General features: G+C 40.7%; 1 protein-coding gene across 1 annotated transcript; it reads left to right on the forward strand.

Annotated features, from left to right (window-relative positions):
- Positions 1–13,173: 13,173 nt before the first annotated feature.
- Positions 13,174–17,253, forward strand: LOC106578340 (B-cell receptor CD22). The gene is made up of 10 exons (XM_014157038.3): positions 13,174–13,264; positions 13,350–13,425; positions 13,761–14,123; positions 14,317–14,607; positions 14,878–15,129; positions 15,626–15,895; positions 16,009–16,105; positions 16,199–16,285; positions 16,426–16,501; positions 16,635–17,253. The coding sequence occupies exons 1-10, from the start codon at positions 13,184–13,186 to the stop codon at positions 16,698–16,700; spliced, it is 1,659 nt and encodes a 552-aa protein (XP_014012513.3). The 5' UTR covers positions 13,174–13,183; the 3' UTR covers positions 16,701–17,253.
- The last annotated feature ends 201 nt before the right edge of the window (positions 17,254–17,454 follow it).

Genomic DNA, 17,454 nt, shown 5'->3' on the forward strand with positions numbered 1-17,454 from the left:
GTGTGACATCACTCCACCAGTCCTATTTATAATATCATTCACTAAAATTATACATTTTTTAAACATTTCTTCAAAAAATACAGTTTTTTTAATCAATTACTATATTTGAATTTAACCACAATATTTGTTGTATTATTTGTTCTGTCTTTTCAGGTGGATTAAACTGAAATTGCAACCAACTTTCTAAGGCTTGTTTAAAAAATAAAGATATTTTGGAGATTATTTCCTTTTCAAACAACCGAAAGTGGGCAGGTGTAATCTGAATAAAGGGAAAAAGGCCCTTCTTGAACATAGGATGAGACATTCGTACCAATTTACTAGAAAACCAGTTTGGATTTAAGTATAACTTTGGTATGACTGATGCCTTTAGTGAGGGGTCTAATGCTTTAATATTTAATCATTTCTGCCCTCCGAATTCATATTCGTTATATAAATAGGCCCTTTTAATTTTATCTGGCTTGCCGTTCCAAATAAAATGGAATATTTTTTGTTCATATAATTTAAAAAGCAGGTCACTAGGTGTAGGCAAAACCATAAGCAAATAGGTAAACTGTGATATGATTAAAGAGTTTATCAGGGTGATTTTTCCACAAATAGACAGGTATTTTCCTTTCCAGGGTAGCAAGATCTTATCTATTTTTGCTAACTTTCTAAAAAAAAAATTATTGGAGTGAGATCCTTTCTTTCTTTTGGGATTTGTATACCGAGTATGTCCACATCTCCGTCCGACCATTTAATTGGTAAACTACATGGTAATGTAAAATTTGCTTTTTTTAGTGATCCAATACGTAATATCATAATTTGGTTTTAATCCAGAGAGGATAGAAAAAGTATCTAGATCCTCTATGAGGCCGTGGAGAGACTCTAATTGTGGTTTTAAAAGAAAACATGAATCATTGGCGTACAATGACACCTTTGTTTTAAAGCCACGGATTTCTAATCCCTTAATATTATTGTTTGATCTAATCTTACCAGCTAACATTTCAATGGCAATAATAAATAAATATGCCGATAGTGGAAATCTTGTTTTACTCCTCTAGATAGTTTAAAACTTTCTGAGATGTAGCCATTATTTACTATTTTACACCTAGGGTTACTATACATAACTTTAACCCATTTTATAAGAGATTCCCCAAAATTGAAATATTCCACTGGTATGCTATCCAGCCCTGGAGTTTTCCCATCCTTAAAGGCCCAATTGCATCAAGCAGTTCCTCCTCTGTAATTTGGCCTTCACATGAGTCTTTCTCTACAGATGTTAATTTTACATTATTATTAGGGAAAAAAACATACAATTAGTTCCAGTTAGTGGAGATGGAGGAGCCTGAAACGAAAACATATTCTTAAAGTACTTTACTTCCCATTTCAAAATATAATTTGGTGAATCATGTGTGACTCCATCATTTCTAACAAGTTTTAATCCATATTTTTGGTAGCATTTCTATATTGAAGATTGAAAAAGAATTTGGTGCATTTTTCCCCATATTCCATCCAGTTCGCTTTATTTTTATATATTACACTGGATCTTTCTTGAATAAGTTCCTCCATTTATTTTTGTTTTTCCTCTAACTTATTCTGTGCCTCTATGGTACCGTTTTTATTGCTATCTAACTGTACTGTTAGTCCTTCAATTTCTTTTGTTAATATGGACTCTTTTGATCTAAATTGCTTTTGTTTTATAGATGAGTACTGAATTGCATGGCCTCTAAAGGCACACTTAAAAGTGTTCCTTTACACTTTTTTAACTTTTGGTGCCAGAGAGAATGGCATAAGAAAGTAATCAAGACGTCTAGCTTGATTAAGCCTCCGCCATGTATATCTCACTAGGTCAGGGTATTTAAGTCTCCATATATCCACTAATTCCAATATATCCATGATATTCATGATTTCCATAAGTGCCTGTGGGTGATAGTTTGTAGTGTGATTTCCTTTCCGGTCCATAGAGGTATTTAAGACCGTATTAAAATCTCCCACCATAATAATAGTGTTGCTTGTAGGGTTGATAAATTCTTATATATATTTTCAAAGAAGCTTGGATCATCATTATTCAGAAGGTATAGGTTAATAAGCCATATCTGTTTATTGTCCAATAACATATTTAAAATAATCCATCTATCTTGAAAATCTGTTTGGACAATTTGCACATTTGGATAAAAATTTCTGTTAATTAAAACCATCACCCCTTTTGAATTTCTTTGCCCATGGGAGAAATATATTTCACCCCCCCCCCCCCAGTTCTTTTTCCACAAAACTTCATCTAAAATTGTTTAATGGGTTTCCTGTAAACAATAGATATTATATTCCTTCTCTTTTAACCAGGTAAATACTGATTTGTCTTTTCTTATTATCTGCTAGGCCATTACATTTGTAACTGGCTATACTTATTTCACCACTTACCACAATGAGACACAACTTTAAATTCTATTTATGAAAATATATGTTTGTAAACGTACCATTAAAAAGTAACATGATGATTGAGTGTCTATATAGCTGTACCATGATATTTGCATTGCTACTAAGTAAACCTCCAATTGGTCCCTACTATTCCACCCGCTAAAAGCCTTCCTCATCCCTAGTTGGGTTGTCATCCCAATGCCCGGTAGACCACCCCCGATCCCCCGTATCACATAGCCCTGAACAGACTGGGATCCATCCTTCGAAAAGAGCACACAGTGCCATTTACCGAATTGAAGTAAATCAATTGCCAAATGCATTTCCATCGCCCTCACCTCGATTTGTATTATATATAGCTGTGGATCATCCTCTATCGTCCCTAACATCTTTTACTCCTTCGCAACAGTTGTGGGATACACATATACACCCACACACACTCAACCCTTTTCCCCCACACAACCATAAGCTCACATTCTCAACAGTTGCACCATCCCAGAGCCCAACTCAAGAAAGGTCTTGATTTACAAATGCATTTACAGTTGCAGCTGCATTAGAAGGCCTGCAAGACCGTGCAAAAAAATGGGCAGAAATTGAGAGATTTTATTAACCATTGTCGCATCCTAAATGGAGGTCAAATTTACACCTTTTCCCTGAAACACCCACAATACGGTCACCTGTATTGACCATATTCCCAAGCATCTCCATGCAGTCAGACTTTGATTTTGTGCCACCAGGGTTACAATAATATACCCCCTCTCTGAATGTCCGAGTGTGACCCCCTCCCCATGGGTTACTGCAGCTAGTGTTGTCAGCACTGCCACTGCCTGGGTGGGGGCACCCCACCGGAATCCCCACCGGCTAGGTACAAGGTCGTCAAGGTTCTCATTAGCAGCTTTTGAGAATTTCCTTGTGTAGTATGCTCTCCCTTTAGGGGGCTTTGGCTTTGCAGGACCAACCCTGCCAAGCGGGCTCAGAATCTTGAGGGGGCAGTGCAGCTCTTGGTCTCTGACCACATTTTGGCTGCATAGAGACCGCTTACAGCAGGCACATAAAACAGTTAGGGACTTCTCCTTAGTATCTGGGTCATTCAGGTGGGTGTCTAGGGTATAGGGTTGTTGACTGTACCATTAAATTAGGATCATAAATAAATAGATATAATTTATTTAAAACATTTAGATCCCCATGATAGGACAATAAATAAATTAAATGTATAATTTATTTTAAAACTGTTCCACCATGATAGGACAATAAATAAATAAATAAATAAATAAGACGTATAATTCATTATAAAAGTATATCCATCATCTGAACAAAATTGAAAGCCCTCTCATACCCTGGCTCACAGCAATAAATTGGTTCTGGAATATGCAACCATTTCATTACTCACTCACTCAACTTTCCCAATCATAACCTCTTACATCTAGATGTTCCGCTAGCGGAACGCCTCACCAATATCCAATGATAGAGCGTGGCGCGAATTACAAACACCTCAAAAATGCAAAAACTTCCATTTTTCAAACATATGACTATTTTACACCATTTTAAAGACAAGACTCTCCTTTATCTAACCACATTGTCCGATTTCAAAAAGGCTTTACAACGAAAGCAAAGCATTAGATTATGTCAGGAGAGTACCCAGCCAGAAATAATCACACACCCATTTTTCAAGCTAGCATATAATGTCACAAAAACCAAAGCCACAGCTAAATGCAGCACTAACCTTTGATGATCTTCATCAGATGACACTCCTAGGACATTATGTTATACAATACATGCATGTTTTGTTCAATCAAGTTCATATTTATATCAAAAAACAGCTTTTTACATTAGCATGTGACGTTCAGAACTAGCATACCCACCGAAAACTTCCGGTGAATTTACTAAATTACTCACGATAAACGTTCACAAAAAAACATAACAATTATTTTAAGAATTATAGATACAGAACTCCTTTATGCAATCGCGGTGTCCGATTTTAAAATAGCTTTTCGGTGAAAGCACATTTTGCAATATTCTGAGTAGATAGCCCGGCCATCATGGCTAGCTATTTTGACACCCACCAAGTTTGACACTCACCAAACTCAGATTTACTATAAGAAAAATTGGATTACCTTTGCTGTTCTTCGTCAGAATGCACTCCCAGGACTTCTACTTTACACCCAATGTTGTTTTGGTTCCAAATAATCCATAGTTATATCCAAATAGCTGCGTTTTGTTCTTGCGTTCCAGACACTATCCGAAGGGTGACGCGCCGGCATGTATCGTGACAAAGAATGTCAAAATATTCCATTACCGTACTTCGAAGCATGTCAAACGCTGTTTAAAATCAATTTTTATTCGATTTTTCTCGTAAAATAGCGATAATATTCCAACCGGGAGACCTTGTTTTTGTTCAAACACTGAAAATAGAACATGGAGTCTTCACATGCACACGCGTGACAGTGTCATTGTTCTCAGAACGACCACTTTCCAAAAGCCCTACTGTTTTTCGCCCAGGGACTGCAGAGTTATCATTCCCCATTCTGGCGCCTTCTGAGAACCTATGGGAGGCTTAGAAAATGTCACGTTACAGCAGAGATCCTCTATTTTCGATAAAGAGGCTACAGAATGCCAAGAAATGGTCAGACAGGGCACTTCCCATATAGAATCTTAGGTTTTGGCCTGCCATATGCGTTCTGTTATACTCACAGACACCATTCAAACAGTTTTAGAAACTTTAGGGTGTTTTCTATCCAAATCAAATAATTATATGCATATTCTAGTTTCTGGGCAGGAGTAATAACCAGATTAAATCGGGTACGTTTTTTATCCGGCCGTGAAAATACTGCCCCCTACCCTAAACAGGATAACAAATAAAATAAAAAGATAAACACACACCCACCATCCACACATACTGCGCCTTCTGTTTACTTATTTTTTGTGTTCCAATTAGTTATATGTGAAGATATATACAAAATACTTCTTTTTTTTAATTGTATTGTTACAATCCATAACCGGGCTAGAATTGTGTTTCATTATTTTCGTCATCTATGAGGTGACAGAAGTGAGTGCTACGGGGCGATAGCCATTTAGTTCAGTTACCTTAGCTTTCTTTGGAACAGGAACAATGGTGGCCATCTTGAAACATGTGGGAACAGCAGACTGGGATAGGGATTGATTATGTCCATAAACACAGCAGTCAGCTGGTCTGTGCATGCTCTGATGACATGGCTAGGGATGCCGTCTGGGCTGGCAGCATGGTGAGGGTAAACACGTTTAAATGTTTTACTCATGTCAGCCACAGAGAAGGAGAGCCCACAGTCAAATCAAATCAAATCAAATGTATTTATATAGCCCTCTTACATCAGCTGATATCTCAAAGTGCTGTACAGAAACCCAGCCTAAAACCCCAAACAGCAAGCAATGCAGGTGTAGAAGCACGGTGGCTAGGAAGTACTCCCTAGTAAGGCCAAAATCGAGGAAGAAGCCTAGAGAGGAACCTGGCTATGAGGGGTGGCCAGTCCTCTTCTGGCTGTGCCAAGTGGAGATTATAACAGAACATGGCCAAGATGTTCAAATGTTCATAAATGACCAGCATTGTCAAATAATAATAATCACAGTTGTCGAGGGTGCACCAAGTCAGCACCTCAAGAGTAAATGTCAGTTGGCTTTTCATAGCCGATCATTGAGAGTATCTCTACCGCTCCTGCTGTCTCTAGAGAGTTGAAACCAGCAGGTCTGGGACAGGTAGCACGTCCGGTGAACAGGTCAGGGTTCCATAGCCGCAAGCAGAACAGTTGGAAGTGGAGCAGCAGCACGACCAGGTGGACTGGGGACAGCAAGGAGTCATCATGTCAGGTAGTCCTGAGGCATGGTCCTAGGGCTCAGGTCCTCCGAGAGAGAGAGAGAAAGAAAGAGAGAAAGAGAGAATTAGAGAGAGCATACTTAAATTCACACAAGACACCGGATAAGACAGGAGAAATACTCCAGATATAACAGACTGACCCTAGCCCCCAACACATAAATTACTGCAGCATAAATACTGGAGGCTGAGACAGGAGGGGTCAGGAGACACTGTGGCCCCATCCGACGATACCCCCGGACAGGGCCAAACAGGAAGGATATAACCCCACCCACTTTGCCAAAGCACAGCCCCCACACCACTAGAGGGATACCTTCAAACACCAACTTACCTTACAGACAAGGCCGAGTATAGCCCACAAAGATCTCCGCCACGGCACAACCCATGGGGGGGGGGGGGGGGGGGGCAACTGAGACAGGAAGACCACGTCAGTGACTCAACCCACTCAAGTGACACACCCCTCCTAGGGACGGCATGGAAGAACACCAATAAGCCAGTGACTCAGCCCCTGTAATAGGGTTAGAGGCAGAGAATCCCAGTAGAGAGAGGGGAACCGGCCAGGCTGAGACAGCAAGGGTGGTTCGTTGCTACAGAGCCTTTCCGTTCACCTTCACACTCCTGGGCTAGACTACACTCAATCATAGGACCCACTGAAGAGATGAGTCTTCAGTAAAGACTTAAAGGTTGAAACCGAGTCTGCATCTCTCACATGGGTAGGCAGACTATTCCATAAAAATGGAGCTCTATAGGAGAAAGCCCTGCCTCCAGCTGTTTGCTTAGAAATTCTAGGGACAATTAGGAGACCTGCGTCTTGTGACCGTAGCGTACTTGTAGGTATGTACGGCAGGACCAAATCGGAAAGATAGGTAGGAGCAAGCCCATGTAATGCTTTGTAGGTTAGCAGTAAAACCTTGAAATCAGCCCTTGCCTTAACAGGAAGCCCGTGTAGGGAGGCTAACACTGGAGTAATATGATCACATTTTTGGTTTCTAGTCAGGATTCTAGCAGCCGTATTTAGCACTAACTGAAGTTTATTTAGTGCTTTATCCGGGTAGCCGGAAAGTAGAGCATTGCAGTAGTCCAACCTAGAAGTAACAAAAGCATGGATTAATTTTTGTGCATCATTTGTGGACAGAAAGTTTCAGATTTTTGCAATGTTACGTTGATGGAAAAAAGCTGCCCTTGAAACATTCTTGATATGTTCTTCAAAAGAGAGATCAGGGTCCAGAGTAATGCCGAGGTCCTTCACAGTTTTATTTGAGATGACTGTACTACCAACAAGATTAATTGTCAGATTTAACAGAAGATCTCTTTGTTTCTTGGGACCTAGAACAAGCATCTCTGTTTTGTCCGAGTTTAAAAGTAGAAAGTTTGCAGCCATCCACTTCCTTATGTCTGAAACACAGGCTTCTAGCGAGGGCAATTTTGGGGCTTCACCATGTTTCATTGAAATGTACAGCTGTGTGTCATCCGCATAGCAGTGAAATTTAACATTATGTTTTCGAATGACATCCCCAAGAGGTAAAATATATAGTGAAAACAATAGTGGTCCTAAAACGGAACCTTGAGGAACACCGAAATTTACAGTTGATTTGTCAGAGGACAAACCATTCACAGAGACAAACTGATATCTTTCCGACAGATAAGATCTAAACCAGGCAAGAACTTGTCCGTGTAGACCAATTTGGGTTTCCAATCTCTCCAAAAGAATGTGGTGATCGATGATATCAAAAGCAGCACTAAGATCTAGGAGCACGAGGACAGATGCAGAGCCTCGGTCTGACATCATTAAAAGGTCATTTACCACCTTCACAAGTGCAGTCCCAGTGCTATGATGGGGTCTAAAACCAGACTGAAGCGTTTCATATAGATTGTTTGTCTTCAGGAAGGCAGTGAGTTGCTGTGCAACAGCTTTTTCAAAAAAATTTGAGAGGAATGGAAGATTCAATATAGGCCGATAGTTTTTTATATTTTCTGGGTCAAGGTTTGGCTTTTTCAAGAGGGGCTTTATTACTGCCACTTTTAGTGAGTTTGGTACACATCCAGTGGATAGAGAGCCGTTTATTATGTTCAACATAGGAGGGCCAAGCACAGGAAGCAGCTCTTTCAGTAGTTTAGTTGGAATAGGGTGCTGTATGCAGCTTGAAGGTTTAGAGGCCATGATTATTTTCATCATTTTGTCAAGAGATATAGTACTAAAACACTTTAGTGTCTCCCTTGATCCTAGGTCCTGGCAGAGTTGTGCAGACTCAGGACAACGGAGCTTTGGAGGAATACGCAGATTTAAAGAGGAGTCCGTAATTTGCTTTCTAATGATCATGATCTTTTCCTCAAAGAAGTTCATGAATTTATTACTGCTGAAGTGAAAGCAGTCTTTGGTAGCGGGCCGTGTCATTGACACTGTATTGTCCTCAAAGCGCGCAAAGAAGTTGTTTAATTTGTCTGGGAGTAAGACGTCGATGTCCGCGACGGGCTGATTTTCTTTTTGTAGTCCGTGATTGTCTGTAGACCCTGCCACATACGTCTCGTGTTTGAGCTGTTGAATTGCGACTCTACTTTGTCTCTATACTGACGCTTTGCTTGCTTGATTGCCTTGCGGAGGGAATAACTACACTGTTTGTATTCGGTCATGTTTCCAGTCACCTTGCCATGATTAAATGTGGTGGTTCACATAAGGGGGGGGGGGGGGGGGGGGGGGTATACACGGCTGTGACTATGATCAAAGAGAATTCTCTTTGGAGAGAATGCGGTCGGCTTTTGATTGTCTCCACCCCTCCAGGTGTCACTTGTTTTCCCCAGTGTATTTATTCCTGTGTTTCCTGTCTCTCTGTGCCAGTTCATCTTGTATGTCCAATTCAACCATCGTGTTTTTCCCGTGTGCCTGCCTTTTTTATTCTCTTTTTGCTAGTCCTTCCGGTTTTGGCCCTTGCCTCTTTCTGGACTCTGTACCGACCTGCCTGACCATTCTGCCTGCCTTGATCTAGAGCCTGCCTGCCACTCTGTACCTCCTGGACTCTGAACTGGTTTTGACCTTTTGTCTGTCCACGACCATTCTCTTGCCTACCCCTATTTGGATCAATAAACATCTAAGACTCCAACCATCTGCCTCCTGTGTCTGCATCTGGGTCTCGCCTTGTGCCCTGATAGTTTCAGTTGCTTGCTGCAGCAAACTGAAAAGAGGAGCGACCCAGGGATATGTGTGCTTTGGGGACCTTTAATTAGTGTGGTATTTAATCTCGCCCTACCAGTTTGGTTTTGTGCGGGATTGTTTGTGTACCTGTTGTTGGTTTGGGTTGCGTTTTATTTTTTTCTGTTAGACAGGTGTATTTTCTGGACTGTGTTCCGGATTATTTAGTGGGCTGCTGTTGTGGTCCTGTGCCTGTTCTATGGATGGACTCTTTAATAAACGCCTTCTCTATATTATTACTCTCCTGCACCTGACTTCACACCCACCTCTCATAGGGAGAGGTTGACAATTGATAAACAACTCAACTCATTCACTGGGTACATCTTCAAAATAAAAATGAACCACCCTCCCATAGGTCAAGGTGGCCTAGGTAATTATCGCTGAATTACCTCTACAAGTAAAAAATAAATAGTATTCACTAATGGTCGCACGCATTACAACACAAAATAAAATTAGATGATTAACGCTGAACCACCTCTTCAAAACCAAAATAACTAGTATTGGGTAATTGTTGCTGAATTACCTCTACAAAATAAAAAATAGATGATTATTATCTCTGAACCACCTCTCCAAAATAAAATAACTAGTATTCAGTAATGGTCTCCCGCATTACAACCCGAAATAAAATAGAAGAGATGATTATTACAAAACCACCTCTCCAAAACCAAAATAACTAGTATTCAGTAATGGTTGCCCGCCTTACTACCCGAAATAAAAATAAAAATCATCAATCATTCATTTCATCCATCATATATTGACATCATGCATTTCACCAATAGCCCGTTATGTAATTTCTCCAATCTAGAATTCGACTATGTCCTATTCAAAGTGTATGTATATATTTTAGAGTGAGTGAGGTGCCACTTACTTGTTAGAGGGAAACCACACCAGTGAATGCCAATTAATTACAGACTTAGATTAAACAGGTGTCTGCTTACCTTGTTTAATTTGGAGCTCTGGCACCATCGTGTGGAATCTCCTCCAACCGGGGTGGACACTCACTCCTGGCAAGCTCGCCAAATGTTGGGGTTCGTTCCTTGTTCCTTGTCAATCATTGGCTCATTGGTGAAATTATCATTCAGACAATATCTTTATTAAATTGGCTGGCTAGCTATCCTATAAACATACTGTGCATATCATCTTAAAGTTGATTGTTTTACACAATACCTTATAAGAACACACTGCCTGACTATGGTTGACCAAGTCCCTGACCAAAATGGTTGACCTTTGATACTGTCATAAGACCTTTCATGTACATTCTAGTATTCTAATTCCTAATTCTATTAAAAAACTAAAATATATGCTTTAGGTGAGAATAGGCATTGGTCTGAAGCCGAAAAATAAATGCCACCCATACTCTACCAAAGTTTTACAGCACACAGCTTTGACCTACTACAGTAGCTACACTATATATACAAAAGTATGTGGACACCCGTTCAAATTAGTGGATTCGGCTATTTCGGCAACACACGTTGCTGACAGGTGTATAATATTTACCACACAGCCATGCAATCTCCATAGACAAACACTGGCAGTAGAATGGCATTAGTTTAGAGCTCAGTGACTTTCAGCATTGCACCGTCTGCCCTGTTAGATTTGCCCTGGTCAACTTTAAGTCCTGTTATTGTGAAGTGGAAATGTCTAGGAGCAACAACGGCTCAGACGCAAAGTGTTAGAACACACAAGCTCACAGAACGGGACCGCCGAGTGCTGAAGTGCATAAAAATTGTCTGTCCTCGGTTGCAACACTCACAACCGAGTTTCAAACTGTCTCTGGAAGCAACGTCAGCACAATAACTGTTCGTCGGGAGCTTCATGAAATTGGTTTCCATGGCCGAGCAGCTGCACACAAGCCTAAGATCACAATGCACACTGCCAATTGTCGGCTGGAGCGGTGTAAAGTTCACTGCCATTGGACTCTGGAGCAGTGGAAACGCATTCTCTGGAGTGACGAATCACTCTTCACCATCTAGCAGTCTGACGGACAAATCTGGGTTTGGCAGATGCCAGGAGAATGCTACCTGCCCCAATGCATACTGCCAACTGTTAAGTTTGTTGGAGGAGGGGCTGTTTTTCATGGTTCAGGCTAGGCCCAGTGAAGGGAAATTGTAACGCTACAGCATAATTACATTCTAGACGATTCTGTGCTTCAAATTTTATGGCAACACTTTGGGGAAGGCCCGTTCCTGTTTCAGCATGACAATGCCCACGTAAACAAAGCGAGGTCAATACAGAAATGGTTTGTCGAGATTGATGTGGAAGAACTTGACTGGCCTGCACAGAGCCCTGACCTCAACCCCATCGAACACCTTTGGGATGAATTGGAATACCGACTGCGAGCCAGGCCTAATTGCCCAACATCAGTGCTCGACCTGACTAATGCTCTTGTGGCTGAATGGAAGCAAGTCCTCTCAGCAATGTTTCAACATCTAGTGGAAAGCCTTCCCAGTAGAGTGGAGGCTATTATAGCAGCAAAGGGGGGACCAACTCCAAGTTAATGCCTGTGATTTTGGAATCAGATGTTCAACGAGCAGGTGTCCACGTACTTTTGGTCATGTAGTGTATGTTGGGTAAAGACCCCTTTCTGTGTTTACAAACATTGTCGCATGAGGGCGATGCGCGCAAGTTGATGGCAGAACAAAGGGGAGATCTTATAGAACGGCAGCAAAAAAAAGCCTCTATTTACATGTTGCTTATGAGTACATTTCACACTACTTTTGGATTATAATTGGATTTTAAGGCTCGTATGAATATCTTGCTTAATATAATGTTTTGTCATCATCGCAAATCAACTGCATTATACTTAAAAAACACTTCAACCAGTAAAATTACTCTTTGGCTAACTTTTGCTCCAGACTATATCAATTAGTGTTAGTATTCTAACTAACAACTGCTGCATCCAAGTGAGTTATTGTACAAAGATCACAACGAATGTTCAAGTAAGAATCAAAACATAATTGTAAGTGTATGAGAACCCCAAAAAGGTTTTTGTTTAGAAGTAATAAAAACATAAATCTAGGCTATGTTGAATGTGTGTGACGTCACTGTGTCATGTACTCAAAAAGGGTCTATTGTACTTCAGACTATGTTTAGGCAGGTTGCTTAGGATTCAAACCTTCTCAAACAGCCCAATTCATACTTCACCCCTTTTTGTTGTTGACAGGTGTGTTGTGAACCTCCAATCTAGTTGATTTGCGAATTTAGAGGTTGGTGTCATATTGGTGTCATAAAGATTAAATAACTAAATATTGGCTTAGTTATGGTGATAGGGGGATTTGAATTTAACACTGAGCTTCATCCAATCCCTATAATAGACGTGACTATCATCATTTCTATAATGGTCACAGCACAGATCATGATACAGGATGTGAAATACTTGATCACAAGTACATTGTTTGAAGGAAATTGAATTGCAATGCATATGATAAAATGTTTGAGTTAATCATGTGGTTTTAGTGCTACTAACTGAGTGTGAGTAATAGCCCTGACTAAAGTTAACATGGCGGAATGGTACGGTAACAATCTTACAAGATTCTTTACTGATTTCAAGAGATTTCACCCTTAGCTTCTGAAAACCTTTGAGTTTGGCAATGTGGAAAACATAGTCAAAATACATATTCTCAAAGACATTACACTTTAGTGGGTTAACCCTCACCGGAATAGTTAAATCACCCCACCATCAGTCAGAGACAAAATATGGGAAGTACTGATAGCAAAAATAAAGAAATCACGTTATATGTGAAATGGGAAGTGTGAGCAGGATGGTAATATTTCCTTTATATGTCAATGTCTCTGAAGGAGAGTGGTTATCTGACATGAGAAAGAAAGATTCAACTATGCAAGTAAGTGATTTGGCTTTTAGACATTAAACGTGTCATAGGAAATGCTAACATTCTAGTGATAATAAAATAATTCTTATTCCCTCAGGTCCAGCACAAAGAGGAGGGGATGCGGATTGAAAGATTAACATGGCCTTTTCTTATTCATTTCATTTGGCTTGGAGGTAGGATACAAATGTAGATGTATACAGTAAAAAATATTGTATTTATTTATTAAATTACACACAACAAAATACAAAACAATGGCATGGGAGTTAAAAAGACGAGCGAAAGGTAGCGAGTAGCGAAAGGTGCATGGGTATTACTAACCTTGAGGGGCTAGTAATGCACCTCCCCCTTTCAAATATTAATAGAACAAAATGAACAAAAAAAATTGCCTCTTGATTTGTTCAAATCAACCCGTGACCAGCCCAAGGAAGATCAGTGATTATATTTATTATACTCACATTCCTTGACGTGTCCAACACCTCTGACTAACATTTCCCCCCTGCTATTTGAGTGATGGGAGTTGATGCCTCGTCATGGACTGCTGAAGTGCCCAGCTCAGTATCCGGCATGCAGGGCTCATGTATCGTGATTCCCTGCTCATTCAACTACCCAGAACCTGAGGAGAAGCCCTCCAAATTCACTGGCATCTGGATCAAAGACACCCATGATACTATATACCACCCAGACAGCTCCAACATCATCAAAGACTACAGGGGTCGTACAGAGCTGGTGGGAGATCTCCGGCAGAAGAACTGCTCTCTCAGAATCGACCCCCTCCATCACAGTGACAAAGGACCCTTTCATTTCAGGGTTGAAATCAAAGACCAAAACAAGTATTCCTACATACATGACACAGTCTCCATTGCAGTGAGCAGTAAGTTCCCAGGGGAAAAATTGACAAGGAGAATTTCAAATGTTGTATTATAGTATCCCATTATTTACCCAAATGATAGCTATAGCTTATTGTAGATTTAAAATTATATTACTGAAAGGACAGAACCAAGAAGTAGTGGAGGCACACCTCAAGAGAACTGCAATAACTGTTCTCTTCTCTTTGCTGATTTCAGGCTCTCCAGACCCCCCCTCTCTGTCAGTGAGGGAGGAGGTGAAGTTGGGGGTGGAGCTGTCTGCCTCCTGCTCTGTGTTTCACTCCTGCCCATCTGATTCCCCTCTCCTCACCTGGAGCCACTCCGGAACACCCAGTGTCCAATCACAACAGCTGACCAACGGCCAGTGGAAAGTGACATCATCCCTGACCTTTACCCCCAGCATCACTGATCACAACCAGTCTCTGGTCTGCACAGCAGAACACAGGGGAGGGAAGACAGTGAAAATGTCCAAAACTCTCAATGTCAAATGTAAGTGGACCACACCTGTGTGTTAATAACACTGGAAGCTTTACACTTTCACTTCTGTGAAAACAGAATGCTTCTGTGCATATGACAAAACTGAAAGAAGAAATTAAATGTAACTTCTTTGAAAAGGAAACATGCACTTTGTCCAGAGTCTGGATTGGGCATACTTCCCTTGTAAATTTGAAATAGATTTAGCATGTGATTGATACACTGAATCTGTCGTAAGATGTTTTTACATAGTAATATCATTCTTGCTAATGTTGTTATTCATAGATGCCCCAGTGGATGTGAAGGTGGAAGGAGTGTCCAGTGTGAAGGAAGGAGACTCTGTAGAGCTGAGATGCTCCAGTGACAGTAACCCTGCTGCCCACAGCTACCGTTGGCACAACAACAGAGAACCTCTGCCCACCACTGGACCTACCGTCACACTGGAGAATGTGACCAGACTCACTGAAGCCCTCTACTGCACTGCCATCAACACAGAGGGACAAGGCCACTCCAGCTCACTGAAGCTCAATGTAGAGTGTAAGTAGATGCCACCATTCAAATCAAATCAAATTTTATTGGTCACATACACATGGTTAGCAGATGTTAATGCGAGTGTAGCGAAATGCTTGTGCTTCTAGTTCTGACCAAGCAGTGATATCTAACAAGTAATCTAACAATTTCACAACAACTACCTTTTACACACAAGTGTAAAGGAATGAATAAGAATATGTACATAGAAATATATGGATGAGCGATGGCCGAACAGCATAGGCAAGATGCAGTAGATGGTATAGAGTACAGTATATACAAATGAGATGAGTAATGTAGGGTATGTAAACATTATATAAAGTGGCATTGTTTAAAGTGACTAGTGATACATTTATTACATCCAATTTTTAATTATTAAAGTGGCTAGAGATTTGAGTTAATAAGTTGCATGTCCTTTCTGTGTATATAATATTAAGACAATACTCTTCAGGATGAAGCACTACATGTTCAGTTAAAACCAAACTGTTTATCATTCTCATCCCAGACCCCCCTGAGATCAAAGTGGGCTCCGCCTGCACTTCAGACACCTCCAGGGTAACCTGTCTGTGCATTGTGGATTCGGAGCCCCCCGGCACCGTGGAGTGGTCTCTTCCAGCTGGACCCCTGCCCACCCTACCCAGTACCAGAGTGGAGAGGCATGGGTCAGTTACCATGGTGACCCTACAGAGGGCACTAGGCTTCTCCGAGACCATCCACTGCCATGCCAGCAACACACAGGGCAATGCCACCTTGTCCTTCACTGTGTCCACAAATGGTAAGGGAAACTGTGGGGGAAGTGCATCATAAATGAAGTATTACATACAGTATTAACATAATAAAGGATATTATTGGTACATTAATAAAACAAATGTATTTGTTTTTGGACAGATAAGATGTTGATGCTGTACGTTTTAATTGGTATTGCTGCATTAGTGGTGGTAGTAATACTAATTACCATGTCAGCTTGCCTATTGAACAAGAAGGGGTAAGTTACTATTTTATTTCTTTTTGGAAGGAGTTATATATATTTGTGTTTGTTTGTTCTGTTTTGATAACTTCACATTATTTTTCTCAACAGTAGTAGGAGTCGTAGTGACCAGCCAGTAACCAGTATGCAGGACGTGGATACAGCCAAGGGTGCTTTTTCACATCCCTCACCATCAAGGTATTTTTCTACAGGCTGTTCTGTGATCATAATGTATACATCCTGCTGAGTTGTTAAAGCCCATTAGCCTACATTCACTCTTGTTGTGTCTTATCAAATGACGGGAATGCACCTGAGAGTGGTCCTAACTCTATCCACAGGAAAGAGCAGAAAGACCCCAGCAGTGGAATCCACACAAACTACTACACCAATGATCACCTATATGGAAACATGGAGGTATATACTGTAGTCCTACTGCATACATTTACAGCTGCTGTAGAGATCTGAGATCTGAGGAGATACAAAGGATTAAACAATAGAGGTGGTGGTGTTGATGATGATACTGTGTCTCTGATCTGGTTATCTGTAGGCTGAAGAGGATGGCGACCCATACGAGTGTGTTGGTGGAGACGATGCAGTCTATGCTAATGTGTGAACACAACAGGAAGCATGTTGGAGTCAGCTGGCCCAGAGGCCATGTTACTCATAGGCTGCCACCTCTACAATGTATTCAGTCAAAATGCATTTTTTATTGTACTTGACACAAACCAAAACCATACCAAAGGCACTAACATGCATTTAAATGCATTTAAATTACTACAAATATGTCAAAATTCATGTCCCTCCATGCACTCCCAGTGACTTCTAGAAAGATTTGAGCCCAGTAACCCCAAAAATACTGAGTTTTCCCCATCACTGTAAAGCCCTAGTTATTTTGTTGCTTTGATGAAGTTATTTCTGAAGATTATTATGTATTTTATGTGAAAAGTGATTCCTTTGTCTGTTACGTGAACTGAACTCTCGTTTTAATACGGAGGAACTATTCCTTTTTAAATGATAGTGTAAAAGCAGGTGAGCTGGTTATACTCTTTTGGCCATTTTCTGGTGTTTTGTGGTGAAAAACTGAGCGGGTCTAGCATAATACGGCAACCCTGTTACCAATAGATAGACAGGCTAGAAATGTTTAACAATTTAAAATGATTTGTGAATCTTGCATTCAACTGACCCTCCCTGTTGCACACAACAAGCTTCCATTCTTCTTGTCACAAGGAGATACATGGCTGATTTAAATAGTTATTACCAGTTGGAGGGGCATTCAAGTGGATATTTCCTAACCATCCACTGTAGAGCTGCACAATACCACTCATTTGAAGCACAGGCTACTGTGGCTATTTGATCATAATATAGGC

This window comes from Salmo salar, chromosome 02 (genome assembly GCF_965601325.2).
Source record: "Salmo salar chromosome 02, fSalSal1, whole genome shotgun sequence".
Lineage (NCBI taxonomy): Eukaryota > Metazoa > Chordata > Actinopteri > Salmoniformes > Salmonidae > Salmo > Salmo salar.

Coding starts and splice junctions, on each gene's coding strand:
- LOC106578340 (XM_014157038.3), top strand. CDS start 13,184: ATGGTAATATTTCCTTTATATGTCAATGTCTCTGAAGGAGAGTGGTTA. Junction 13,265..13,349: donor AGAAAGATTCAACTATGCAA/GTAAGTGATTTG, acceptor TTATTCCCTCAG/GTCCAGCACAAAGAGGAGGG. Junction 13,426..13,760: donor TCATTTCATTTGGCTTGGAG/GTAGGATACAAA, acceptor CTGCTATTTGAG/TGATGGGAGTTGATGCCTCG.